The 27,621-nt window shown below is 38.2% G+C and overlaps 2 protein-coding genes across 5 annotated transcripts in view; both read left to right on the top strand.

Moving 5' to 3' along the window:
• Nucleotides 1–27,621, top strand: part of LOC144664796 (uncharacterized) — a 65,428-nt gene that overhangs the window by 15,918 nt on the left and 21,889 nt on the right. For 2 of the 3 annotated variants that reach the window (XR_013572849.1, XR_013572850.1), the window contains exon 5: nucleotides 98–1,195. Coding sequence is in view for 1 of the 3 variants with exons in the window: in XM_078526014.1 (XP_078382140.1) it covers nucleotides 98–435 (338 nt within the window). In the remaining 2 variants the exon portion in view is untranslated. Of the gene's footprint in view, nucleotides 1–97; nucleotides 1,230–27,621 lie in introns of those variants that run through there. The other variant, XM_078526014.1, reaches the window with a different exon arrangement.
• LOC144664642 (uncharacterized) overlaps nucleotides 4,754–27,621 on the top strand; it is a 43,427-nt gene continuing 20,559 nt past the window's right edge. For both annotated transcript variants that reach the window (XM_078525808.1, XM_078525807.1), the window contains exons 1-14: nucleotides 4,754–4,888; nucleotides 12,263–12,408; nucleotides 14,907–15,158; nucleotides 15,256–15,420; nucleotides 15,911–16,024; nucleotides 17,564–17,689; nucleotides 17,770–17,866; nucleotides 18,043–18,261; nucleotides 19,912–20,288; nucleotides 21,020–21,187; nucleotides 23,151–23,261; nucleotides 26,047–26,166; nucleotides 26,531–26,621; nucleotides 26,986–27,360. In XM_078525808.1, the coding sequence (XP_078381934.1) occupies nucleotides 4,813–4,888; nucleotides 12,263–12,408; nucleotides 14,907–15,158; nucleotides 15,256–15,420; nucleotides 15,911–16,024; nucleotides 17,564–17,689; nucleotides 17,770–17,866; nucleotides 18,043–18,261; nucleotides 19,912–20,288; nucleotides 21,020–21,187; nucleotides 23,151–23,261; nucleotides 26,047–26,166; nucleotides 26,531–26,621; nucleotides 26,986–27,360 (2,437 nt within the window). In that variant the 5' untranslated portion in view covers nucleotides 4,754–4,812. The remainder of the gene's footprint in view (nucleotides 4,889–12,262; nucleotides 12,409–14,906; nucleotides 15,159–15,255; nucleotides 15,421–15,910; nucleotides 16,025–17,563; nucleotides 17,690–17,769; nucleotides 17,867–18,042; nucleotides 18,262–19,911; nucleotides 20,289–21,019; nucleotides 21,188–23,150; nucleotides 23,262–26,046; nucleotides 26,167–26,530; nucleotides 26,622–26,985; nucleotides 27,361–27,621) is intronic.

Genomic DNA, 27,621 nt, shown 5'->3' on the forward strand with positions numbered 1-27,621 from the left:
TCTATTAACCTCATATAATGCGTTCGATGTGAAGCAATCCAAAGTGTAGTAAGCATCATAAACGTTTGACATTTTTCCATTGTTTGTTTCCTATTAGGCCGTTGTCAGTGGCCGTACGATTCAGCAGCCTTCCTATTCTCACTTGTTAACGAGCCTGGTTGGCAACCACTGAAACTAAATCAAACAGGAAAGTATAGTTCTTACAGATGTTGCTCCATCTACAGTTGCTCTTCCCATGGACCAACATTTGGAAATGGGTACGATATTTACATTGCTGACCACGCCTCATCGAACACGAATTCCGGCACAAACCTTGGAGTCACCTACGGCCCGCCATCTGGTTACAGCTATGGATCCTCCGACACCCGGCGATTCCTGGCGGGTAGTTTGTTCTTTCAACCTGACGAAGTGGAAGTCTTCTTTGAAACTACCTGAGGGAATCGAGGAGTTCGGATTGTTAGCTTTACACGCCCTGCACAATAAAAATAAACTTTGAAAATTTATTAGTGGAATACTGTAATACAAAACCTTTAAAACTATAAAGGCGGGATATTGGAAAACTTCATTTTCTCAATATATCAGTTCTCATATTCGTATCATTATAATGCAAAAACGAATCAAATTATTATATTAATTACAATAATTATAGTAATTGGTAGTTAGTTCTAAAGGATGATTGCAGCAAAGTAAATACCGGGAATTATACATTGAAATAATTGATTTTTGTCGTGACGACAGCGTTTTCGGAACATCATGTTAGGCAAGAAATGAAACCTTAAGCTCGGAATGGATGACGTGTAGTTTTAAGTGGCGTAACTGGATTTTCTTTTTTAATTTTGAATTCTTTCCCGAAAAGTGCATGCAAAGCGACAAGCAACATGTCAAAAGAAAACACGTTTCACGCTAAACCTACTTACAAAAAAATAACTTTCGACCTGCCCGTTTCAAGAAGGTAGATCTTATTACCAAGTTTTAAACTGAATTCCTGGAAAGCCAAATTATAATTTATCATGCCAAAAATGTAATCAGGTGAAGGTTTCAAGCTGATTTTGCTGTTTTATATTTTTAAGGAAAATAGGGCTAGACAGATTAATATAGTTCTTGTGTAGTTTGGTATTGATCAGCATTTTTTCATTATATTGTGCTATCCCACAGATTAAATATTTCCAGTTGTGAAACACAACGTTGTAAAAGTGTAAAATAATAAAATAGAGCAGGGTGACTGATAACGTGTAATTTTATCTTTACCGTTCTTATACCTGCTATGTCACTTAAGTAGAGTTACTTCACGGTACTACAGGGTTGGCACTGGTCAGAAAATGGCCAGGGAAAAATAAAATTCTTGAAGGTGAGGAAAAGACAGGAAATTTCAACATTTCAAATAAGAAAAGTCCGGAAAATTTACAATTTAAACTACTCTGAATTTATACCATTGAAGGCTGGAGGCTTGGGACTACATTATATCAATCAGTTTGTTTTTATTTAGTCAGAAAATCTTATTTTTTTCTGGGAAAAGTCAGGGAATTTTGAAAACTGATGTCTGTGGTAGCCATGTATAAATGAGAACGATGCAATGCAAGGGAACGTCCAAAATAAAAGCCAACTGAAGTGTACTTTCAAGTTGCACCATTCGTGACAAAGTGCCGGTCACGCAATGTCACGCAAGATAACAGTAATGTCATGGTGACTGCCATGATCTAAAGTAAATGCTGTTAATCGTGGTAAATTTTAAACCCATTCACCTCATACCCCTTTTCACACCAAAGCGCCTTGAAAAACCTTACCCCTTGGCGCCGCACATACCTGTAGGGTTTATATAAGGGAATACCCCTTCACCTTCTGCTCCCCATCCCTTACCATCAAAACGCTTTGCAATATTTTTTTTGCACCTTCCATGTTTACCAGGTGGGGCTAACCTGCAAACGCCTGATTGCAGGTTAAGGTTGGGCCTACTTGGTTTTTTCTACCTTGCTTACATATGCACAATTTGTTTTTCTCCTACTTTTCTTGTGCAACTGATATTTTTTTTCGTAATTGGCCAACTTCCTACATGTACCTCAAAAAAATAAATGGTGTGTTCCCTAGTCGACATTTGTTTACTACTACTCCGCAGTTATTTTTCTTTCTTTCTTTTAAAGATGCGAGAAAAACTAGTGCTCTCAGTCTAGCATTTTTGCCTTTTTAAGGGGTATTTCTTCAGAAAACGATTTACTGATCAGCAGCTACATTGCATATGGAAGTAATCATTCTTGTACGCGGCAGAGCCTGAGGCACAAAGAACAATAAATTGACTCTGAGGGACATTACATCCTTTATTACATATATAGCGAGAATTTTGGGCAATAAACCTTGCAAATAGATTTCTATATGCTATATTTTCACATGTGAGAAAAGCGATACGTCCAATCAGCTTTGCGTATACCTTTCTTCACATGTGAAAAATATAACCAATGAGCATCTAGAGTGGAACGACCCAACCAATCAGAGCGTGCGAACTCAAATGGTTTCCAAAAAGGTTGAACAGCGAGCGGCAAGTTTGCTTCCGGCGGCAGTTTATGCTTGGAAAACATGGCTACACGATTTGCTCCTTAATAAATTAAACCTTGGTCTTTGGAGAACTTTATGGAAAGGCAAGCAAACAGGAACTCGCTAAGCAAAACCGAAAGGATACAGTAATGAGATGATAACGATAAAGCGAAGTGTCGATAAATGAAAGCGAAGCCGGCGGACAAGAATTTCTTTCAAATTGCAACGCATCCGCAGACTTTCTAAGAATATTCAAGCACTCTTGGGAACACCATGGTTAAGTAGATTGTATTTCTGAATGTGGATTTACGTCGCTATTATTGCTTAATTAACCGACTCCTTGTGTTATCACAATTTTGTTCAAAATTCGCCTGCGTGTTTAGTCGATTCGCTTGTAGCGACGCTTATACTCGATGCGATACCAAAAGTTTTGCTTTCAAAAATTAACGCAATGTGTTTAATTAAATGAAGTTTTTTCAGGAGATTTTGTTGGCAGTAATTTTTCGAATTTTAAAAAGTGATTTCGCTTGAAAAGCGATGTGCATTTTGCTGCTCTGTTTTTCCTCCCTCTACGGTCAAACTGTAATATGTCAAAGGTTTATGAATTAACTTAGGAGAAAAATCGCGTCAAGTTTACAATGGTTGAATTCTCGTTATAATAAACAAATTACAGCATAGAAAGTGCTTTGTACGGATTTTTTATTCACTCGTTGCAAAACTTTGGAAAACTTACTCGTTCGCTTCGCTCACTCGTTCGTTTTTCCAAACAAAAGTTGTGCAACTCGTGAATAAAAATCCGTACGTCCCACTTTCTATGAAGTAATCTATATTTATCTAGATTTTAACAAAGAGAATTTAATTCTAACCAATAAAATCAACCGTAGTAAAATCCCCTACAACAAAGGGGTTTTAAAACCGGTTAATTTGATTTGATTTGCTTAATTTCAATTTCTTTGATGAAGTTCTATCTAATCAAATAATGTGCCCCTTGCAGAGACACATGTTTCTCGTGCCCCAGGCTCAACCGGCCAAAAGGGACAAGCGGCTCTGGGGACGAGAATGGTTGGGGCGAGGCGATATTTGCCTCGTCTCCAGTCTACTCTCTCATAAAGGATCCCTGGGAAGTCTCCGAAAAGGTGGAGTGTAGTCTCTAGCCAAGCTGACAGCCGGTGAGTAATATGTGGTTTCACAAAGACTATATTTTCTAAATCTTATTCTTTGAATGTTGTTCGTATATTCTTTTAAAAGTGTAGACCACAAGATTCCTAAAAAAAAAAACCTGAGTGCAAAATGCAAGTCTGATCTTCCTGTCTGATCTGGCTGGGAATTCATTGAAATAAACTTCCCTTTAATTCCTGACCCAATTATCACCGAGTAAACAGTCTAAACCTGCTTCATACCAGTGTAATTTTCGAAACTCGCTGAGCTAAATCTAATTTTTGGTAGGCATGACGTTAGTATGTTTTTAAATGTGTTACCAAGAAGGTTCTCAAAAAACAAAGTGTTGTGATCTGGTGCGAAATTCGTTGCGATAAACTTCCCTTTAATTCCGACCCCAAATAAATACTCTAATTACCATCCCGAAGTAAACAGCCGTAACCTGCTCCATGGTGACTTGTAATTTTCGGCTCTCGCACAGCGCTTTGCTAGCTTGGTGCAAAAAGCAATACTTTGATTTCTTACTACAAAATATGCAAAAGAAAGTCGATGACGAGGATAATCTTGGTTAATTTCTTTTTTAATGGGACGATGTAAAAACTTCCTTAGTCACCTCTGAACATTGTACCTAGAACCGCTGTAGCAGGCTTGGACATGTATTGCTTAAAATATCACATGTTGATTGTTCACGTGCACAGCGCTTAGCTAGCTTGCATGGTGAAAAGAGCCATACTATAATTCCTAACAAATAAAAAAAAAAAAGAAATTCAATGATAATTAATGATAAAGATAAAAAGAGAAGTTAAACTTGGTTTATTTCTTTTTTAATGGGACGATGCCCGAACTTCCTTAGTCATCTCCGATATCTTATTGTACTCTGAACCGCTGTAGCAGGCTTGAACATTCAGTTCTTAAAATATCACATGCTTATTGTTCACGTGCACAGGAAATTTACATTGTTTGTGAAATAATTTCAACAATTTCCTGGTTGTTCTCTTATAACATGATATATCGTTTACGTAGCTAATAGATTTAAATTAATCAGAACTTCGTTGAACTGATACAAGAACCTGGCATTCTCGGAGAACACATCACACAGCGATACAGTGGTCAAAGACGCGCTTCAAAATGAATCCTGCATTTTCTTCACTGTCAGCTTTGCTGATTTTGGTCGTCCTTGGAAATCTCTCTTTTGCAGTGAAAGGTAAGGCGTTGATTATTATCGTCATTGTGAAGAGTTATTTTGCATTTTCCATGTGTTTCTTTATTGAAAATTGAGATGCGTTTATGTTGACTGTATCTTAACAAAATTTGATCAAGATCTTGGAATTTTGCTGTTTGCAAATTTTCCTGCTTCTGAAATCGATTCGCTATCATTTCAAATTGTTTCCTTTTGTCCTTTCAGTTTTTTTCCTTTTGCGATTTATCACCGGGGCCTTTTTTTTACAAGGAAATTGACTAAAAAAATGTAATGGCAGAGATCTCGCTTTCGTAACGCACAACTTTGAAATCGGCATAGACTGGCAGAGTCCTTTCCAAGGAATGAGTTTCTTTCTAATTCTGCGGGTTACTGTGTTCATTTTTTCGGAGTTAAACCGTTATCATTGAGACAACGATTTAAGATTCTTTGAACTCGTCCTCTTATAAGATAACAGAAATCAATAAGTAACATTAGCTGTTGGGATTGAACTTTAAGGCTATTTGCATGTATCAATCTTTCTATTCTTTGTGCTTCATGCTATATGTGGTTCCTATTCATGCATTAACGTCTCCGTCATTATATAGCTCGGTGCAATTGTAAGAATTTCGGCTCTACAATCTCCTTAGCATAAACCAAGCAGAAAATTGTGTACATTGTTGCCGCATTTCGGAGAATGTCCTACGTTGCAAAATTTGTTTCAGTAGCTTAGTCTTGTATGAAAATGCAAACACGCTCCCTTTAAGGATCACATAACCGGAAAAATACACGTAAAAGCGTTAAAATTCTTGGTAATGCTTTACTTTCGGGATTCAAAGCTGCAGTTGCTGTTTGTCGTTTGCTTTTCAATCTCCCTGGGATACAAAAATTAATTTTGATCCATTTCTTTCAAAAGTTGTTACTTGACAATTAAGCTCACTCTTGAGTGCGCGGATTCGAGACAGATTTCCGGGTCCGGTTAAAACAACATTTCAAAAGAAAACTTAAGCGAAGATTTTTAAGTGCCGTTCAGCTTTTCTATTAAAATTCTGTTACCCATTCCTTACGCAAAATTCTTTGTAGTTCTTACCTCAAAGACATAAAGAAACTAACTAAACGCGAGAATATTCTTAACCAAAGGCATATTTCCACTGTCAGGATTCAAGGAGGGTACTGTGTATCTTTCTCTCTCTTCTTCATCCTTTGCATATCTGGTTTCCCGGACTCTCCAATTCAGTTAATAATTTGGCACCTCAGTGTATTCGCATTAGACTGTTTGCTTTGAAAATCCGTTGGCTAAAACCCTGCTAGATCACCTTTTTCTCATGCGCGTCAAAAAGCTTCGATTTATAACTGAACATAATGGTCCATAATGAACTAATACACAATTGTGTCGAGCAGATGTATAATCAATAGGCCTTGAGCATGTGCGGGGATTTTGATGCAAAATAGTTGAAATATTGACCCATAAGGAAGTTTTATTTAACATGTCTGTCACATCAGACAGACTATGCGGAAATTAGAGAAAGCAACATGGCAGCATTTGGTCACGAAGAGCCGTTATCTACGTCACACGACACAAACCGATACAAATTCTACCCAGGTGTCTGAAAAGACTGGAATAATAAATGTCTTCACGCCAGATCCGCACAAAATACCCCTGTTAGAAAATAAGATACATTGAGACGGAAATATTTCTAACTGAAGTTTGCATCTGCGTGACTATGAAGCAATAGCAAAATATAGACTTCACGTTCATGCCATGACACGTTTGTCATTCGATTTTTCATTTGGCTCAATAAGTGTTTATTTAAGATATAATCTTCTTTTTTCGTGATAAATGCTATTTTTGTATAGAAACATGCTTATACAGAGTTGACCTTTGGTTCTGGCTATCATTTGTTCGGATTGTCATCCTCTTGAAAGACCTGAAATAGCCATCTCTAACATATGGGGCTAAGATTACATTTACATACAGACACACAGTCACGGTCACAAATAAGTTTGCTGTGTTGAATTTGTATGCGCAACTATATGCATCGATTTTATATTTTCGGTGGTACGATTTACATCTGTAAATTATTACTTTATTTATTTATTCATGATGATAGGTATCTGCACTTCACTGTATTTACGTGGGACTTTAAAAGGAAACAGAAAAAAAAATAGATGGGTTAAGTGCACAACATGTCCAACCATAAAGTGATACTATAAACTCCACAATGCAAGAAATCGTTTGCACAAGAACTCTTATTCAGTCTCTAATCCACTTACATAACAATTTATTGATTTCAAAGGGTCCTCACCTGACCTGCAAATCTACGCCAAATGTTGTCTGCGTTCAAATCTCTTTTGACTGACATAAATGAAACGGAAACATACCCGGCGATCCAATCACATTAATTGTATCTCACAAAAACCTAATCGTTCGTGATGCTGGTCAATTTTATAAAATGGGATGTAAAATAACTCTTTGTTTAAATTACAGATACAGCCAAAAAAATATTCAATCCTTCGTTTAATTTTAGTATTCCAAGTAAAGCCCAAACAATATTATTCAACGTTCCGTTGAAATTCTTTTTATTTATCGTACCTAAATCTTGTCGACTACAAAAGATAACGCCTCTTATGCAGAATGGCTTCCACCAACTAAGAATTTTACTTCTGGGAACGTATCTTTGTTTACAAAATGCGATTTCGTCACGCCAGAAAAAAACCGTTGTTAATACCTTTTACAAATACTAGCTATGTCTTTAGATTTCTAAGAATAGCCGTAAACGAGTACACAAGCACGTATATGAAAACCTGAGTATTAAAACATTTTTGATGCAAAGAGTCGAAATCATGATTCTCAAAAGTAGCCTTTTTTTTTCGAAAGCGGAAAACGCGCTTTTTCCTGTCACATCTGAGCAAGGCGATGAGAAAATTAGAGAAAGCATCCGAGAGCATTCCGCCGTTAACTACAAAGATCTGTTTTACAACACATAAATTCCATCTAAAACGCGCACGTGACCATGGAGCAACAGCAAAAACAGACTACAATTGATGCCAAAACTCGTTTGTTATTCTGTTGTTAACAAAGACATAATCTTCTCGTTTCGTGATAAATATTGTTTATGGTAAGAAACCTGCTTTTACAAAGGTGACCCTGAGACAGATCTGACTAGCAAATCCCCTTGAAACCCCCTCTTGAAAAAACACAGACAACAAACAGTCACTAATACACCTATCGTTTTCATGATTTTTTTTTAGAAATCACTAAGGTTCTTGAACTGTATTGTTTTACAAATGAGTTTTAGTGTGATTTTTAAGGAACAAAGGAAAAACAGAACAAAAGGAAAAGAAAACAACGCATAAATTAAAGTGCGCATTAAGTCCAACTTCGCATGGCTGCTATGTTTTGTACCTGGAATAAAACTTGTCTGCGCAGGAATTTATAGTCATCCTTGATACACGTTCGAAGTGCACATCTGTCACTGTTTTCAAAGTGATTTCACCTGACCTGCAAATCCACTTGAACAAAAGCGTTAAAATTTAACAGACGTTAAAAACGTTAAGCCTATGTCGCCTGCTTACCACGACTTTAACTCTCTCGCTATGATTCTAAATATTTTTTTCCATTCAAGGAGAGTCTGAATGGGGGGTACCTCGATAACACTAAACACTTAGTTTTTCGGCTCTGTAACATGAAACAGTTAAATTTTAGGCATTTTAACACTTACAGTGAAAAATTCACTGAAACAGTAAATTTTATTCAGATAGAAACAAAAGCTCTCCAAAAAAGACAATATTATTTTGTTTAGTATCACTGAAAATGTTTTCGGCCATTTCCGTTTTCCGATCATTTGGGAAGAATTCCGAAGACTACCGAATATTCCCGAAGACTGCCGAAGATTTCCGAAGAGAAATCCGAAAATTTTCTTTAAGTTCATGAGTGATTTTATCCGATTTTTGAAGAGCAGATAATGATTTACAATGCTAAATTTTTCCCTTCAAACATTTAACAGTATTTTCTCTGGAAGCAGTAAACATTAAAAAAATTGGCCAATGTAACAGCAAACACTAAACATTATGGACAAATAACACTAAACACTTAACCCCATTCAGACCCTTTTGAAGATTTGGTGTAGGAATTGAATTTGCATTATATCTAAAAATTTATCCGGCATACCTTTTATTTCGCAAGTGATGTCGGTATTTAATGTGCGCGCTAGTTTCTGTTGATTGACGTAATTGATGAGGAAACTTATTCGATAGGTCATGAAAACACAGGACCACACGCCCCTTATCAGGGGGGGGGGGGGGAAATCACGTTCAACTTTAGACTGTTTAACATTTCCTGTTATGAAAAAGGACAAAGATTGTTAGGACAAGAAGAGACCGTGAGAGGGGAAGAGGGGGGAAGGGGTGTTTTTCAACGCTCTCATGTTACGCTACATGTCCTTCCAGCATAAAAAATATGTCAGGTAACCTCGTTTTTTTTTCCTTGTAACTCGATTGCAGAAATCCTTTCAGTGTTTCAGCTCAGTCGTAAATCATTTGAAGCTTCTTTGTGTTAGTGAAAATGCCTGGCCACAGATTTAGGAAAATTTCGTTAAAGTTCCTAAAGTATCCAACTTTTAACTTACGCTTGTTTTGTTGTTGTTGTTTTATTTGGCCGGATAAGCATTTTATGCGTGCTTTTTACGTTCACGCAAAAGTCACGATTTTTTAAAAGTTAAGTTGTAGAAAAAAGGTCATAAGTTAAAATTGTCACGTTAACGAAACACAATGTCATGACTCAAGTTTGCCTGTGCTGGAATCTTAGATTACTCTTTGTGGGCTCATCACTCATCATTCGATTGCAAATAAAATGTACTTGTCGTCACGCTGCATTTCGTCTCATTTTCAAAATGTCAGTTTTTACCGCCAATTCTACAACGTTTCTGCTGTCAGTGTATGCCTTTTTCAGGATCAAAGTTTCCAAAAGCAGATAAAATTCTTACCAGCTAAGAGATTTAAGTTAAAACATATTCAATTTACTCTTGTTATTATTCACTATTGAGAATTTGGATGCTGCAGGCATGTCTATCAGAAACGATGACATCAGTCACTTTCATGACCTTGACTACTTGAATTTGTTAATATAATCCGTTCAGTGATTCTAGCGGCCTCGGTGGAAAACCCGCGGTCCACGATAACAATAACAATAACACTTGACTCATCGTAAGAGTCGACTAGATTCGTAATTTTCATCGGCTTAAACCATAACTTGAATACGTGTGATATCACAGTGATATCGTCCTAACACGCGACTCTGAAAGCCCCCGTAGTCTGCAGAACTCTCGATATAGATTGACCATGTGTCCAACAGTCACGAGTTAAGTCGTAGAAAAAAGCTCATAAGTTGAAATCGTCACGTTAAACGAAACAAAATGACGTGACTCTAGTTTGCCTGCGCTGCAATCTAAGACCACTCTTTGTTTATTTTATGGGGGCTAGTCACTCATCACTCGATTTAATTCGATTGCAAATAAAATGTACTTGTCATCACGCCCATTTTCAAAATGGCGGTTTACCGCCAATTTTAGCACGTTTTTGTCCATGAAAGCCTTTTATTTAAGAACAAGAATACCAAAGGCAGTGAAAACTCTCACCATTGAAGCGATTTAAAAAAAAAAAAAAAAAAAACGTCTTGCATTTACTATAATCATTTGCAAACTGGCATACTGTATGCATGTTTTTGACATAAACAATGGGATCAGTCACTTTTAGGACCTTGACTACTTTATATAATCCGTTCAGTGATTCTAGCGATTTCGATGGAAAACCCGCAGTTCACAATAACAAAAGCACTTGACTTACATCAAGCATCGGCTTACCACAACGTAAATAAAGCGATGTTTCTGTGATGTTGTCCTTTACCCTCGAAAATCCTCTGAAAAGACTTCGTATTCTGCAGAACCCTCGAAAACGAGCAAATCGAGGCAAAAATTTGCCGAGGACTGGCCTTGTGTTTATCAGTATATGCTTTGTAGGCCTTTGTTTTGACTGTTTATTTATCGGAGTTTTGTACAAGTTCGATTTGCGTTCAGCAGTTGACGGCTTACAGTTCGAGTGTTCGTCAAATCACTGCAAACCAGTGATAAATAATTCTAGTATTAGTTCCTGAAGGTACAGCAAAACGAAACAAAACAAGACTGAGACACTTACCCCTAATTCCGGATAAATCAACGACGGACGTAAAAAGAGTTCGTTTAACTATACGAAACTATGCGAAACTAGACTGTGCAAAACACTTAACTACAGCTCTTCAAATATAAATAAACAAATGTCGAGGCGTGCCCCTTGGGACTGCACAGGGGCACGCCACATTACGTATTAAAGTTCAGTTCTCGCAGTTTTTTTTGTTAACAGCGTTTCCAGCCTTCGCAAAAATAAAAAAAATTACCTCGCTAAAAAAAAATAAAACCTAGCCCAAACAACCAATGAAAGGCACTTTATAAAATGTAAATAACACCGAGTAGCATACATGAACAGCAAATTTAGAAGAGAAGTTTTTTTTTTAAGGAAAGTCTAGTTTTGACAATAATTTGCCATCCATGACTTCAATTGAATCGGGAATAAGTAATTAAAAACTTCTGAATCAAGTAACACTGCGCATGCATGGTTTCAATTTGGCACTGGCGGCAGAGCAGGCAAAGTGGCAGGGGGGGGGGGGGGGAGCCCCCCAAATCATTTCAGTGCCGAAAATATCGCAAGCGCAGTATTAACGTGGTTTTTAAGACACACATCGTGTTACCAGGATCGTACGCGGGATAAAATGATAAAGAACTCTCAAAGAAAATCATTTCTCCAAAACGCTACTCTGGCCCGCAATCTGTTTAGATTTTATTTGACATTAGCTGTGTCAACGGCGTTTCAAGAGCATACAATTTTTGTCCTACAACATCTAAAGGACAACTCGAAAGAAACACAAAGCAGGTTCGTCTGAGATGCCTAGTTATGCACAAATTGATAACGGAACCACCGGACTCTGTTGGGGAGAATTTGGTAAATTTGAGTTGGGGGATGCACCTCCCGAGGGAAGAGGGGTATGCGCTTGGCTTAAAACGACGATTCCCCCCCCCCCCCCCCCCCCCACGATGACTCCCACGCCACCTTAGTGGCACTTTTCCTACGACCAGGCCACCAGTCCCAACCCAATTTGCTCCAAAAGCCCTTTTTGCAATACATTAACAACACCTATTGTTTTTATACTTTATTTTAATAACTGTCGTGCGCTTTTTACATTAAGCCTCTGGCTCGGCCGATAGGGTGCTCGGAGGGCAATCTCATTTTGTGCCATGACACTAATAAATTGATTGATTGATTGATTGATTGAACACAAACTTTGTTGTTGTTTTTTTTTGCTTCTAAAAGGAATTCCATTGCAAACTGGACACTTAAACATATCTGAAACACTTCAAGAATGGGGCTGCAGCGGTAGCTGCCTTTCTTCACAACATTGTCGATTACCACGTTGTGGGAACGTTGTATTTCCATTTACATTCAGTGGATCAGGAACGGTACGTATATATATCGTTATGAATATAAACGGAGGGGCTGAATGGGGGTACCTCGATATCATTAAACACTTCATTTTTTGGCCCTGTAACATGAAACAGTTAAATTTTGGCATTTAACTTGAACAGTTAAAAGTTCACTATAACAGTAAATTTTATCCAAAAAGAAACAAAAACGGCTCCATAAAGGTCAATATCATTTTGTTTAGTATACCGACGATTTTTTTCTGATCATTTTGGAAGATTTTTTAAGAATACTGAAAATTACCGAATGCGACCGAAGATGTTCGAAGACTACCGAAAATTTCCAAAAAGTAAACCGAAGATGTCCGAAGACTACCGAAAATTCCCAAAGAGAAAACCAACCAACAGACTGGTTGGTGAATTTTGCGTGGCCTCTCTGGTGGAAATTTTAGCTCTCAGGTCATTGTATTTTGTGAAAAAAAATGTAAGGGTTTTATTTCTCCCAAAGACTGGTGCTTTGTTTATGTACTCAAACGACTGCGTTTGGTTTAACTGCCCGGTCTTCAGTTTTTTTAGGTTAGGAAAATGAAACACATTATTAGATGTTTGCTTGCAGGGGCGGATCCAGGGGGGGGGGATGGATTGGGTGGCTTGCCACCCCCTTGATCCACAAGAAAAAATAAAATAAACACATTTAAATGATAAAATCAAGGACAAGGCACTGGGTAAGGTGAAAAAATTGTGTATGATTTTTTTTTTCTCAATACATTCCTTTAGCGTTCAAGAGTTGTTTTAACCTTGGTGGCATGATTTCTTCTCCATTTGCATCTTTTTAGTAAGTTTTCTTATCGTTTTCTTTGCATGAATAAAAATTGAACGAAGCGATTTCACAAGCAAAGCAGCTCAAAGCATTGAATCACCAAGTCGTTACCAGGCCACATTTTTTGCCAGGGGCTAAAAATTCTCCACGCTCGTGGCGGAGTGGCTGATACCTTGGGTGCCAGAGGTTTTTCTTGCGCGGTTTCCGGTGTCGCCAAACAAAGCATATCTGTTATTTCGTGTATGTTCTTGCATGCGGATTGTCGACTTCAAATTTCAATCGCTGTTCATAAAAAAACTAGAGTATCTGTCCCAAATACAATTCAATGTTAAACAAGGTAAGTAGAAGAAAGAATACTGTTTTGTCAAACTATGAAAACAGGGGTTTAATAGCTCAATTAAAAGACGTTTAAAGCTGCTCGGACTCGCAGAAATCACGTCTACGAGGCTCAACTTTTTCAGAATTTTCTGGGGGGCATACCCTCAGATCCCACTAGGGGCATGGTGCTTGCAGCCCCATAAACTATGGACTCAAAATAATTTGGAATCCCACTTTAAAAATCCTGTCTAAAAGCCTGATACCCCTCATAAAAAACTGGAAAATATAGACGGCAAACTGATCCTGACGGCTAAAGCGGTAAAAAATAAACAAAGTGGATAAAAAGAAAAAAACTAGAATATATAGAAAAAACTTTGCCCTATATTTCGGTTGGCAAAACTAACCTTCCTCAGGGACTGGGCGGAGAAAAAAAATGAGAAAAATAAAAGGATCGTTACACTTTCTTCAACACCAACGAGACACGCAAAATAACTGACAACATATTTTGCCGCTCTAAAAACCTTATCTATCTAATCGATTGCAAAAAATGCCACCATCAATACATTGGGGAGACCAAACGTCAACTTAACGAACGCTTCGGACAACACCGCATATCCATTCTCAACCACCATAAACTTGATGACCCTACACCAGTATCTATTCATTTCAACCAACCCAGCCATTCCATAAACGACGTTCACCTCATCCCGCTTGAACTTATACGCAGCAAACGAGACTCAGTCAGGAAGGCTCGTGAAGGCCATTTAATTAACAAGGCAAACACTTTACATCCTCTGGGAATTAACAGACGTGACGAAACACGTCATTGACACTTGTTAGAACCAATCATTGTTTAGTATTTTATTTTAAATTTTTCTATTTGTAACGATCCTTTTATTTTTCTCATTTTTTTTCTCCGCCCAGCCCCTGAGGAAGGTTTGTTTTCCAAACCGAAATATAGGGCAAAGTTTTTTCTATATATTCTAGTTTTTTTCTTTTTATCCACTTTGTTTATTTTTGACCGCTTTAGCCGTCAGGATCAGTTTGCCGTCTATATTTTCCGTTTTAACTTAGTTACTGATCCAGGTCTTCAATAGATCCGGCACCACTCATCGGTTTGTTGCTGTGATATTGCAGTATTTTATTATATTTATAAAAAACTGGGGCTTAAACAAGATAGTAAACAGCCAACCCCCTTTGAAAAATCCTGGATCCGCCCCTGGCTTGCCCTTGTAAAGCTTTCATCTAATTCGTGAGAAACATCCAGAAGATCCCTTCAGCTCCTCCACTCCCAAATGCAGAAACCAAATCAACAAAAACGGGTTAAAAACTCCAAGATGTCAAATGAGAGAGAGAGATAGAGAACTCAGACATTTTTGTATCTTATTTGGATTTTTAGGTTCAAGTACATGTAACATTAAGCCATGGTGAGAAGTTTTCACGTGTTCACTCGCCTGTTGCTGTGTGGGTTGAATCAGTCAGTACACGTGGGTTCAAGGTGTGTGCACGTGAGTCAGGCATTGGAACAAATGGAACTGGAGTCCTTAACTGGCTTGCTTTCCAAGATCAACCACAATTGTCACATGGAAGTGTTAGTTTTAATGGCATTTGGACAACAGAAACTAAATGCGAGAAAGTCACATTCTCTCAGGTAAGATGGCATAATTTGTTATAGATATTAATCTCGAAAATGTCTTTTAATAATGTTTTCTAATTGGCACACATTTATTTCTATGAACACAATGCAGAGCTTTGGTGGAAGACCTTCTATATTTGTGTCAGCTAAGTACACACGTGACACAAAGCCTGATGACGCAATGTACGTCTGGCTGGAGAATGTAAAACCTGGAAGTTTCGAAGTGTGCATCCGGGAGTTCTTGGTGTTTGACGGCAAACACCAAGATACTATTGTGGTAGGTACATGACTTGTAAAAATTGTAATCACGCAAGTTTAAATTTTTATTTAACCGTTTGAAAGATATTGGTTGAATGCGTTATATACGGAATTATAGTTTCGAATAAATAACAACTATTGCATGAGCGCATGTTGGATATGATGTGGTAGTTAGCTGTAACTATGTCATATCCAACATGCGCTAGTGAAAAAATTGATTTATTAGAAACGCTAAAATAATGGCAGTATTTGAGCACCCCAGCTATTTCCGTTGACGCGTAGACTCCTACCATATTTGCAGTTCATAGTATATGAGCTCATATTTCTTGGCCTGTGAACCAATCAAGACACAGGAATTTCAATATACCACAGCGTACAGCTACGTTTATCAGGCACTACATGAATTAATATTCCTCACAACAGTTTCTCAATCTCGTCATTTCTTGCGAACACTTAATGCTTGAAGTGTATACTTTTTAATTTCATCTTGAGTGATTCTTTTTTCCCAGGACTGGTTCGCATTCACCGGAAAAGCGTCCGAGCTAAATTTTACGATAACAGGGGAAGTGTACTTCCCCAACAGCGGCAGTCCTACGGCGGACAATAACTATGGATTCTGTCAAGTAAGTGACATTGATAACCTTCAATGACACCATCCCAAAACTGAAATGGAGGCAGGTTATTACCCACTAAATTAAAAATACATTTTTCCAAATCACGTGGTTTCTTACTACATGAAAATCGTGGAAATAAGCACTAGGTTTAGATTTGCTAAACGCCCTTTTCAGAAGCGCTTATATTCCGGAGGGCGTACATACAAAGAGCTTTATTGTGCAAGTTTACCTTTAACCCTTAAACTACCAACAACGCATATTTGCGTAGAAAATACCAGCAGTGATTAAAAAATCTGCAGCCTTCGCATATCTGGACACATGATAGTAATGATCCCTTGTTATGGCAAAGTGATAATTTTCATAGCTTTAAAAGCCAACTAACTGACTACAGTTCTAGATTTCCGTTGTATATTGCTTTTTTTTTCTGAAGCAAATCCGAAAATGCCCGTTTTTTACTCCAAAGAACAACAGCAAAAACATACATCTTTGCCTCCAGTGTTTTTAATGAAAAAGTAATTCTGAATCAAAAGTGTACATTTGCAGCAAACTTTGAGCCTATTCCTTTCCGTTCACCAAGAAAAATTCTCATCAATCTTTGAGCAGACTGAGCAATCACCATTCGATTACAGCAATGCTTGCAAACCTGCAATTTCCTTATTGGCGACCGAAAGGAATGCCTGGGTAAAACTGCCTTGTCGGCGAAATGCAAGTTCACCTACCTCTATTTCATACGTTTTTTATAAGTTTCGAGCCACCAAATCCTACCGGCAAAACATTGCACCGACTGCATTCTTTAGAAGTCAAAAGTTGTCCAAATTGCCTTGGCAGGTCTCGGAATCCATCCACAGAACGGCCAGAGGGACAATTTCATTCATGAACCGCCATGTTCAAATACAAATAGTTTTGGCGTTCCAATCATCGTCAAATCATCTCTCACCTCTGGTTTCTTTCAGAAGTTTGCCTCTACCCACCATACTAGCTTAATGATGCCAGCCTGGGAGCTTCTGCAATGGAAAATGACTAGGAAAAACACTTATAAACGAAACTTTTGCCAGATTCGATCCCGTGTGCTCGCTTATCAAAGAAGCAACGGATGAATACTGACGTCACAATACAAGTTTGAGCCCTCAGTGTTTTGAAACAGCACATATTAATTACTTAAGCTTCTTATATGCAATCACGAAATTCAAAAGATTGCCTGAGCCCAGAAAACTGCTGAAAAAATCCCAGAAGCGTGGTAATTTAAGGGTTAAAAATGTTCTAGGTTTCAGTTTTAACGGGATACTACGAATGTCTATTATACATTAATGTATCTCTCTAATTAAATCGGATAAAATCCAAAAATGCCTCTCAGTCTTTTCAAACATTCTCTAACAACGTGGGAGGAGAACAAGTTTAATAAGAAAGTAAGCTTATCTGCTTATATTCAGAAGGGCTTATTTCAGAAATGATTTTGAGGGATGGGATTTGGACGATTGGGGGAGGGCATTTCGGGAAGTGTTTTTTTTTTTTTCAAGAATTAACGGTGTTTCTTTTCTTATTTTTCAGGAAGTTCAGTATAACACGACTTTTTATAAGTCCCCGGCTGTGCTAGTCTCTGTCGGTCATCAATATGACCGACAAGTGAAAAGTCATGTTCCGCCGGAGAATAACCTGATAACAGCTTGGGTTGAGGTAGGGTTAAATGACGATTGTTAGAAAAGAGTTATTGAGTCCAAATCAATTGACTAAAAATGTTGACATTTTCTTTGTAGGAAGTTCGTCTGACATCCATGAGAATTTGCGTTAAGGACTTATCTGGAACAGGAAGTCAACACGACCCCCTGACAGTCAGTTATGTTGTGATTGGAGGTTGGTAATAAATTGAATTATGATATCTTTCATTTGAAAAGTTTCCCATGTCCAAAATTAAAAACAGTTAAGAGAAATTGAGTTTCCGTGCTATGGCGAAGGTGACTATTTTAATTTCCTTTCATTAATTTTAAAAGAAAGCTCAAAATGAATATCCCTTTATTTTCCCTCTACAGACTTGAATCCATGTTTGGGCGTAGTGTGTGAGTCGTTTGGTGTCTGTAAGACCTACAGTGCACATGAAGCTCGCTGCGTGTGTAACGAAGACTGCCCTTCCTATCAGGATCCAGTGTGTACCGCCAATGGTACAACATACGACGACAAATGTCTTTATGAGCTTAGTTTCTGTAAGGGATATGACAATAATACCATTTATCACCCAGGAAGCTGTGAGGGTAGGTAATCAGTTATCGTGATATAGCTTACGGGTTCTAAACTCTAAACCCTATCCAGACGGGGGGAGGGGGGGGGGGGAGGGGAGGGCGAAAAGTACCCGCGTCGACTTTGAACGCCTATTCTTGGTTTTCACGTGACGTCATCAAAATTCTAAAATCCAGAATCGTAACACCTTTGATTTTTTTATCCTTCACTGGCTATTAGACGTCCTTAATACATATCTTGTTGAAGGTTTTTAACTCGATAGCATTCGCCGTCTTTAAGGTAGAGCGATTTGAATTTCGGAGTTTCTCGCCACACGAGATCAAATATGGCCGCCAAAAGGCTGTCACGTATGCTTAAAAAAATGCTCCATTTTGTGATTTTAACGATCTGAACATTTGAGATTTTGCAAGAAGTGTTTATCTGAATGTTTACTTGTTCATGATGGTGATCTGACCGCATTTTCTAGCAGAAGTGAATGCCAGATGTTTTTGTTGATTTCCGTCCGCCATGTTGGAGCCCAAGCAGTTGGGCACCAACATGGCGATTCCATACTGTGCTCTCTAAATTTGCGTGAAACACTTTGACGGATAACTCGAGTACGGAATAACGTACAGACCTGAGACTTGGACAAATAGTTTATATAGTAGTTTTCTACAGCTTGAAATATTCTTGATTTTTATGGACTCAATAGTTTTGGATTTATTTGTTGGCGGCGTGACAGTGAAAACCACCTATAACTTTTTCAATATTTAACCAAACGCTGCCAAACTTTGTGACTTTATCTAAAAGCTATATAGGAATGATTTGGTAGGATAGGTTGTTGTGTCAGGAACTTGACGTCACCATGGCAACGGCAATTTGACAGGCATGTTTTCCCAAATTTGAAATTTTCGTCTTTCTTTTCATGAAAAATAGCTTTGATACAATTATTTCACCTATTTAGGGATTTTAAGCACAGTTTTTTTTTATTTTCAGTACTTTGCAGTAATTTTGGGCGGTTTTCTAGAAAAATTTTGAAATCCAAGATGGCGGATCCCAGACCGCGGTTCTTATGACATTATGATGTCATTGTCACGTGTTGTGATGTCATCATCCCTCGCGACGTATACCAAAAGATAGATTTTTGTACATACTATGTATCATCTAAGTTTCGTTGTGATTGCTAAAATATTCTGAAAGTTACTTCGTATGAAACAATCCAAAAAAAGCCCGGTTTGAATAGGGTTAAAGAAGAATACTTAAACTTATATAAAGGGTAAAATGTTCACGTGAGTGTCAATTGCATTAACAGTCTTGTCGGTGATCAAATTCTCTTATCTTCTTATTTATGACTTTAGTAAATTTTTTAAGCCAACTTGGATTATTTGTGTGTGTTGTGAAGTTGTTATCCCAATCTTTAGTACACCTGACCCTTTTATAAATTTTTGTAATAAACACTAAGTATCGCTGCCCAATCTTGTTAGCCAATGGTGGTTATTTTGGGCAGCCATGCACTTTACTTTATTATTTTTATTCTTATTTATATTGTAAATTTAATTTAATTAATGGGTTGTTTTTTAGTAGGACCGAGAAATAAATGTAATACAATTCAGCTGCTAAAATGGTGTGGTGGGCGGATGTGATAAGGTTTGCAGATTAATAAAAACTTTACCATTCAACAATAGGCTTTCCAATTGCGCATGGCCGTGTAAAGCTTCTCCGAGTTCCCAATTGGTGTGATTCAAGCTGCAAGACAGTGGAATTCCCACCATACCGGTTCTACCCGGATAAACAGGTTCATGTTCAAATAACACTGAATCACATGAACTTGAATGACTCAGTAACAGTTCACCACGCTATCACCTCGTGGACGGAAAATTTGAATACACAAAATTTTACAGTCTGTGCCATGCAATCTGGGAGGAATGGAAACAACTTTAATCCAATCGCGACTGTGGAGTGGATGGCGTATCAAGGAGCAACGCCCGAAGTAATGACGGGAATAATTAGCATTAAAAAATGGTGGTCTGGAACGAACTGCGAAGATATGACATTTCCAAAGGTAAGCTTGAATTCAGGGGGGGGGGGGGGGGGAAGAAACTTCCTTTGTTACACGATTCAAAAAGTGATCATAGCGGTGCCGGGCAACCGAGACTGCGCAGTAGCTATCGAATGGTTACTAAGGGTGTAGTGAATAGCTTGACAAAATTCATTGTTTAATTCGCATGATTTGGTCTTAATCGTGCACAAAACACAATAGCTATTTGCATTTTGATTGCTCCTTTGAAGTCAACCGTGAACAGTAATAACGGTGACCAGTCTGGCAAAAGAAGGCTAGTGAATTATACTAATTAAAAATAACTCCAATGGTTCCGAAATTATTTCCCATTTTTTGGTTGTTAAATTTCAACCGTGAGAAATTTTTCGGTTATTACTCCACGCCGCCAAAACATTCTCAGTGACGTGAGACATTAGGCGTAAAACATCAAACGCAAACACCGCGACTATTCGCATTTCACACGCACGCAGTCATTGATATTTAAATCTTTCCGAGAAAACAAAACCTTGGTTTGACGTCTTTCTTAGCAACGGCTTGATTGACATAGACTCGCACCGTTTCCAGGCACTGCTATGTATTCAAAGAAAAGTGCCGACTTTCTTCCCCCCCCCCCCCCTGCTTGAATTACATCTTTATTAGAATTTCAACACACTTTACAGCTAACTGCATGCAACGTGGCGTAATTATCTTATCAGAAGTCATCTTATGATTATTTTCTCTGTTTTTCATCGCAGGACAAGTTTAAGGAGGCGCCTGTAGTTTTGGTGACGTCAGAGCACCTTAGGACTGGTAAGGAGCATGATGCCGCACTGATCTGGACAGAGGATGTAACCAAGGACTCATTTAAAGTCTGTCTCCGTGAATTGCAAAACTTTGATGGAAAACATGAATATATTAATGTGGTATGTGATCAAATGATTTATTTTTCGAAACGTTTTGGAATGAACGAAATGAACAAATATCCTCTCCTTAAAAATTAATGAAACACTTGCTTTGATCTGACGTGTTAGGCTTATTGTATTCCAGTTGAGTAGTCCTTTTGGTAGTCTGGTACCCCGCGGGAGTACTCCATATAATGTCCTATACGGGGAGGTTCCGCCCGAAAAGTAGCCTCCCACGCAGTCGTTCTTAGGGGCGATCGTGTTTCACTCCTCCCCACGAACGCCTTCTTAACCGAGGCCAACATTCCTTTCCGCCGCTCATCAGAGCTGTTAGCACCGTGTGGTTCCAAGTTTAGGATGTTTCGCCTAAATTCATTCAGATGAAAGCAATTTCTTAATTTGCTGGATACGGTTAATCGCTCGCTTAATTTGGTGCGTGGTTAATTTATCGTTTTAAATGCGTTTCCTCGAAGGAAAAATATTTGTCGCAACCCTACTGATCGAAGGACCGACAAACTATCGACGGGAAAAATACAAAGCTAGCTTTTTAACACAACATTCAAAGTTGAGAATCGTCCAAGGGCAAGTATTTATACCGAATGGAAAAATACTTCACTGGCCGCGCGGTGAATTATATATATATATATATTGTGGTCACTATTTCTAAGCTCCAGGCGTTCGTCAACTTGGTCGTTTCATTGTTGTTTTACCCTTCGATTTATTGACTTGGAAATACTAGAGATCTCTTCTTTGAAGCAGTGCGGATCCACTGTGTTGATATTTTGTTGATGTTCTCACAGATAGTCGATTGGACCAGGCGAGTCAACTGCACTTTTCCCATAACTTCTAACCCTTCCAGCAGATGACTTAATCAAAGCGTTGCACAAAAAGCACTTGAATTATTCCAATCAATGATTTTTCTGGTGTTTTAGCCATCGTAACATGCATAACTAAAGTGAAATATTCAAGCCCGCATGCCGTATCTCAACGACGGAATTCGCAGGAAATTTTATAACAATCATTTTGACTGTTCACCGACAGACAATACCTCAATGGTGATTGGTAGGTTGTCTGGCGAGTAAAACAATGGGAAAGGAATGTTGGCCTCGGTTAAGCAGGCGTTCGTGGGGAGGAGTGAAACACGATCGCCCCAAAGAACGACTGCGTGAGAGGCTACCCGAAAAGGGGACTTTTTTCAGGCTTCAGGTATATAAAAGGGTAGAGATTTCACAAGTTTAGGTATATGAAAGGGTATGTAAATCCGTGTTTTAGGGTTTTAAAAGGGCCTTGAATTAAAATATTTCGAACAGACGCACTTCATGACTGTATTATTTTAATTTATAAAGCGCAACATAAAAATGATAAGAAAACGTCCTGTTTTAAGTCTATGCCATGTCTTTTAGGTATATGAAAGGGGTACATTTTTTTGGTAAAAGGTATACGAAAGGGGTACCATTTTTGTAAAAATGGTATATAAAAGGGTAAGGGGTAAGACCTTGGGGCGGAGCCTCCCCGTGCAAAACTTTTTTGTGTCCCCCCCCCCCCGGGTCTGGTACCGTGTAGTGACATAAATTATATTCGGTCACGAAAGGATAAACGTTAATTTGTGAAGCTCTTTGCTCTTTGTACTTATCGTTAATTTATTGATCAGTTTATCTACAGTTGAAGGTTACGAGGTAACAAAAACATAAAGTTCTTTTTTTGGCTTATAACCAAGGTAATAACTCTAGACAATCACAAGGGCAAGGTGATTCAGTGAACCGATGAACTCGAAGCAACTATTTGTAGCCAGCACGAAGCGCGGGAAAAGTGTGTTAGGAAGCCATGATTGGGTTTGGTTTACTTCTGATTGCTTGAAAAAGTGCCGCGAGATTTTTAAACCAATCAGAAAGCGTAGCAATGCTAAATCAAAGCAAAAGCGAAAACGTTTCAACAATCAAGTGATAACTACTCTATCATTGTCATTTCCACATTTTACTTGCAGAACTGGATGGCGTTTTCTAAACTACACAAACCGCTCTTCACTGAACATGGCTCTGTGAAGTTTCCAAACACAAACCCACCAACAGATGAAAACAACAACGCTTACTGTGAGGTAATATTACAAATGTGCTTTGGGTAACAAGAGACTTCAAGATACAGAAACATTTCTTTATATTTGAATTATTCCCGCCATAATAAGCAGAAATGAGGAAATTCGGTGCAAAAAAGAGAAACAAACAGAGCATTCTGATTGGTTAATAAACAAAGACATCCACAGAGGGCCAATAAAACGGCGCGAAGTTTGGATATGCTTCGAGAGGCGAGTAAAAAAATAAATGGCTGGCGTTTTGAGCACAGTAGAGGACCAGAAGACAACTCTAAACACCAAAGCACTGAAAAGCACGGTTTTTGGTTCTCTCGCAGGCGGTGTTGGACACGACTCGCAAAGCATGGCGGTAGAAATTTTCAATTCTACTCATTATCGTCTGATCGCCGATCTGTAAACATCTCCTCGATGCAAGAAGGAATTCCTTTGCTGAAAGAAATATCGGACGAAATCTTTCGCGAGCCAAGTAGCACCTATAGATGATCATAGATACATATTGCTGGATTCATAAAGGCACCATTTTACGACGGAACAGCTCATATTTGCAGTGGAAACATCGCGGTTCGTCGACTATTGGAAATTATATTCGATTCTGATCGAAGTAAACGGGCTAAAATCGAACTTATCTTTGGCGCTTTCTTTTTCAGAAATGTCGAGTTATGTATGAAGTACGTCGATGTATTACAGGCCAACGCAGTTCGCCCTTTCATGGGTTTTGATGGATTTTCGCTGGGTTATAATTGTACATTTATTGGAGTGTTTTCACTCGCATTGTTGAACATGTTGCGCGAAGGATAAGTGGAATACATGTACATTTCTCGTTCTTAAAGCGTGTTGCGCGAAGGATAAGTGTTAATACATGTGTATTTCTCGTTCATAAAGTATGTTGGGTGAAGGATAATTATTCCTCGACTGCGGGAGCAATAGTTCAACTGCCTGTGGCCGGGATTCTTGTCAATCAATCCGATAATCGGACATGCCGAATATCGCCCCAAAAAGAATAATATTTAAAACACTACAAAAACAAAAATAGAGAGTAAACATTAAAATATAAACACAACCAACAGGAGTACCAATTCAGGCCATTTTCCTGTTAAAACATCGACAGAGATCACAACATCAACTCCCGCGAAGTGCGGCGAAATGGAAGAGAGCGGAGAGACATATCACGAAAAAACCCCAACTTTAAGTCCAAATTTGACCGGTAAAACGGCGGGGTTTTGCAATGCACAAATAATCTACAGTACTGATACTTGTTTGTCAAGGAATGAGCAAATGTTCATGGATGTCGAACGCGTGAGCTAACCAAACCTTTACAATATACCATGATTTCAATCGACTAGTTTTGAGAGCAAAATCGCTTCCCTTAATTCAAAACTTGACAGATGACTGGCCTAGGTATTATTCTTCCAGCTCCAAGAAAACGTTCCGTATAGACGTTTAAGTTTCGCCAGAATTGCACGAAGAAGATTAGACTTTCTTAAAATCCCGCCATTGCTTCTACCAAGGTGATATATGATCGGTCGAAAAATGTCACGTGAAGCTTGTGCAACACCGCCTGGTCCTCTCTTTGGAATAACTGATTTCTTAAGAAGGAAATTGCCGACGAAAACGAAACTACAAGCCGACTAAGCTTCACGCTTTGCTTGAGCGAATTTATGTACGCCGAATTCGCCGATTTAAAAAACAACACATTGGTGACGATTCTGACCAGAAAGCCTCAAAGTAATGACTACTTCGCTTGATACACTGTACTTTGAGAACACAACTTATAGGCTTTCTACTGTACGGGACAGAGAATTGTTTCGTCCAAGGAAGTGTTGTAATGAAAAGCGAAACAGATTCACTTGGCTGGCCGTCTAATCGAAAGCGCCCAATCAAAGCTCGACAAGTATTAGAAGCACAAGAAAATCTCTGGAAGAGATTAAACCCAAAATCTTTTATTTAGACAATACGTTGGACTGTTTAGCCGAAATTTTTCGGCTAAAAACTTTTAAAACATTGAGAAATCAATACGCTTTTTGGGCTTTCACCTCGTTTTGAATGGACGCGTGATTATATTTGCCGAGTTGAATAAATTGTTTATGTACGAGATTTGCGCATGTAAATTTTCGCATTTTTTTATGAAAATTATTTTAATAATAATTAAAATAAGTAAACACATGATTTTTCTAGTGCAATTTGGGATAAACAAGCACTCGCAATTTTTTCAAAGACTACAAATTGCACTCACCGTACTGACTCATGCAATTTTGTTAGCCTTTGAAAAATTTAGTGGTGCTTATTTATGCCAAATTGCACTGGGAATCATGTAATTACCTATGATTACCTATAATTTAAGCGATTTGAAATGAGGATAACTAGTTCAGACGACTTAATTATAACTGCATGCAGAAAACAAATAAAGAAACAGAAAGGCTGACCGTACGGTAGGCGAATTGAACTAGTATAACATATTTTCCTTCCAATATTTCGTCAAGTACGGCCTGACCTCATCAGGGAAACTGCAGAAAACAATTCAATTCTCAACCTCCTCCGGAATTATTTCTGCATACACTAATTTACCTGGGTCTTATAAACAATTCTTTTTCTGTTGAATGGGCTATTGTATCTTACCTTTTGAGGGGGAGGTCTGAGGGTTTAAATAGAATAGAGAGGGGGTTATAAGAGAAGGTGGTGCATGGCGGGCTTGGGGCTAAAGAGAGGTTGGGTGGGGGATGGGGGGGGGGGGGGTTAAAGATGTGGGTGAAGGTTTATTAGAGTATTAATGATATTTTGTTGTCTTCTACAGTTTGTGCCGTTTACGCGAAGTTATAACATTACACCATCAGTCTTGGTATCAGCCAATCACAGCACAACGGCCAGCGGAAACTTAGCACCAGTTCACAACGGTATTACCACGTGGATCGAGGTAAGTTTGTCACATTAAAGAAAATTACTTCAATATCTCCTACTGAGAGACATAATATAACTTGACTGTTATATACCAGTAGCTAAGGCAAACGGCCAGTTAATAACGACAATATAAATTGTCAACACAATAACATTGTCTTGAAGTTATCCATGAAAAGTCATGTTTCAGTGAAATATATTGAAAAATAAACGATTGAGTTTTAGAGTATTTAAATATATGAACAGCTGTTCCAAACATCTGAATAAGGCTGTAGATTTTGGAAACTACGCTTTGCAGGCTTAGAACAAATTGATTGTTGTTATTTCCGTAACTGCGGAACTCATTTTCAATTTGTTATTATAGTATGGTATTTGATTTACAGAACATGAACGCCTCTGGATTTAGAGTTTGCATTAAAGAGTTGTACGAGACCAGATATGACCCTGTGTCAGTGAGTTATGCGGTCCTTACAGGTTAGTATATACTACATAACATGTGGTGATTTAAAACGGACTGTCCCTGGGAATCTGTAGAAGTCAAGATGTATTAAGATGAGTATGTTGTAAGCGAGATATACAAACACAAAATGTCAAAACCACTACAACATATACTGGATTACCAAACGTTTGTTGTGCAGTTTGCCTGCAAACTGTTATGAGGAAATGAAACCGTTAAAAAGTTTAGCCTTTTATTTTTTAGGCTACTTATAAATTTACAGATAGCCTGAGTGTACAAGTATAAACATTTGAAAATAAAACGAAAGAATGTAGGCAACTCTACTAGTACTCTCTTTAGAAACAAGGTACTAACATATGAATATATTTAATATTTGCGCAGATATTTGTGAACCTGGATGGAGTTATTTTAACGGCTTCTGTTACTTCACGAGCGAAACCTACACAAACTGGACCAATGCGCTATCAAAATGTCAACAAGCAAACTCGGTTCTTGTTGATGTGAACAGCAATGAGGAAAATGTTTACATCCAACACAGACATAATGGCGAGAAATCGTGGCTGGGATTGAACGACAGATCAACAGAAGGTGACTTTACTTGGGCGGATGTTGGACGGGCGAACTTTACAGCTTGGGCTAAAAACCAGCCTAATAATAACAGAGAAGAAGATTGTGTTCACGCCCTTGGTTTGAAGTTGAACTACAAGTGGAATGACGTGAAGTGTAGCGACTGTCATCAGTATACTTGTAAGAAAGGTATGTAATAAGTAAGTTAGTAATAAATAAATAACAAATTGAAAACTAAAAGGAAAGATAAATACATCAATAAATAAATAAATAAAGTAAGAAGGTGGAAAACGAGTGAAGGGATGGTCAAGCGATAGATGGAGAGGTAGTGACTGAGCATACGCGCGAAAACAATCAAGCAAACAAGCGATCAGTAACTATTAGATAGATAATATTATTTGTTCTAAGGCAGGTACCCAACTCGGGCACAACACAGGCAGAAAACAGTCG

This window comes from Oculina patagonica, chromosome 9 (genome assembly GCF_052425735.1).
Source record: "Oculina patagonica isolate OP01 chromosome 9, crgOcupat, whole genome shotgun sequence".
Lineage (NCBI taxonomy): Eukaryota > Metazoa > Cnidaria > Anthozoa > Scleractinia > Oculinidae > Oculina > Oculina patagonica.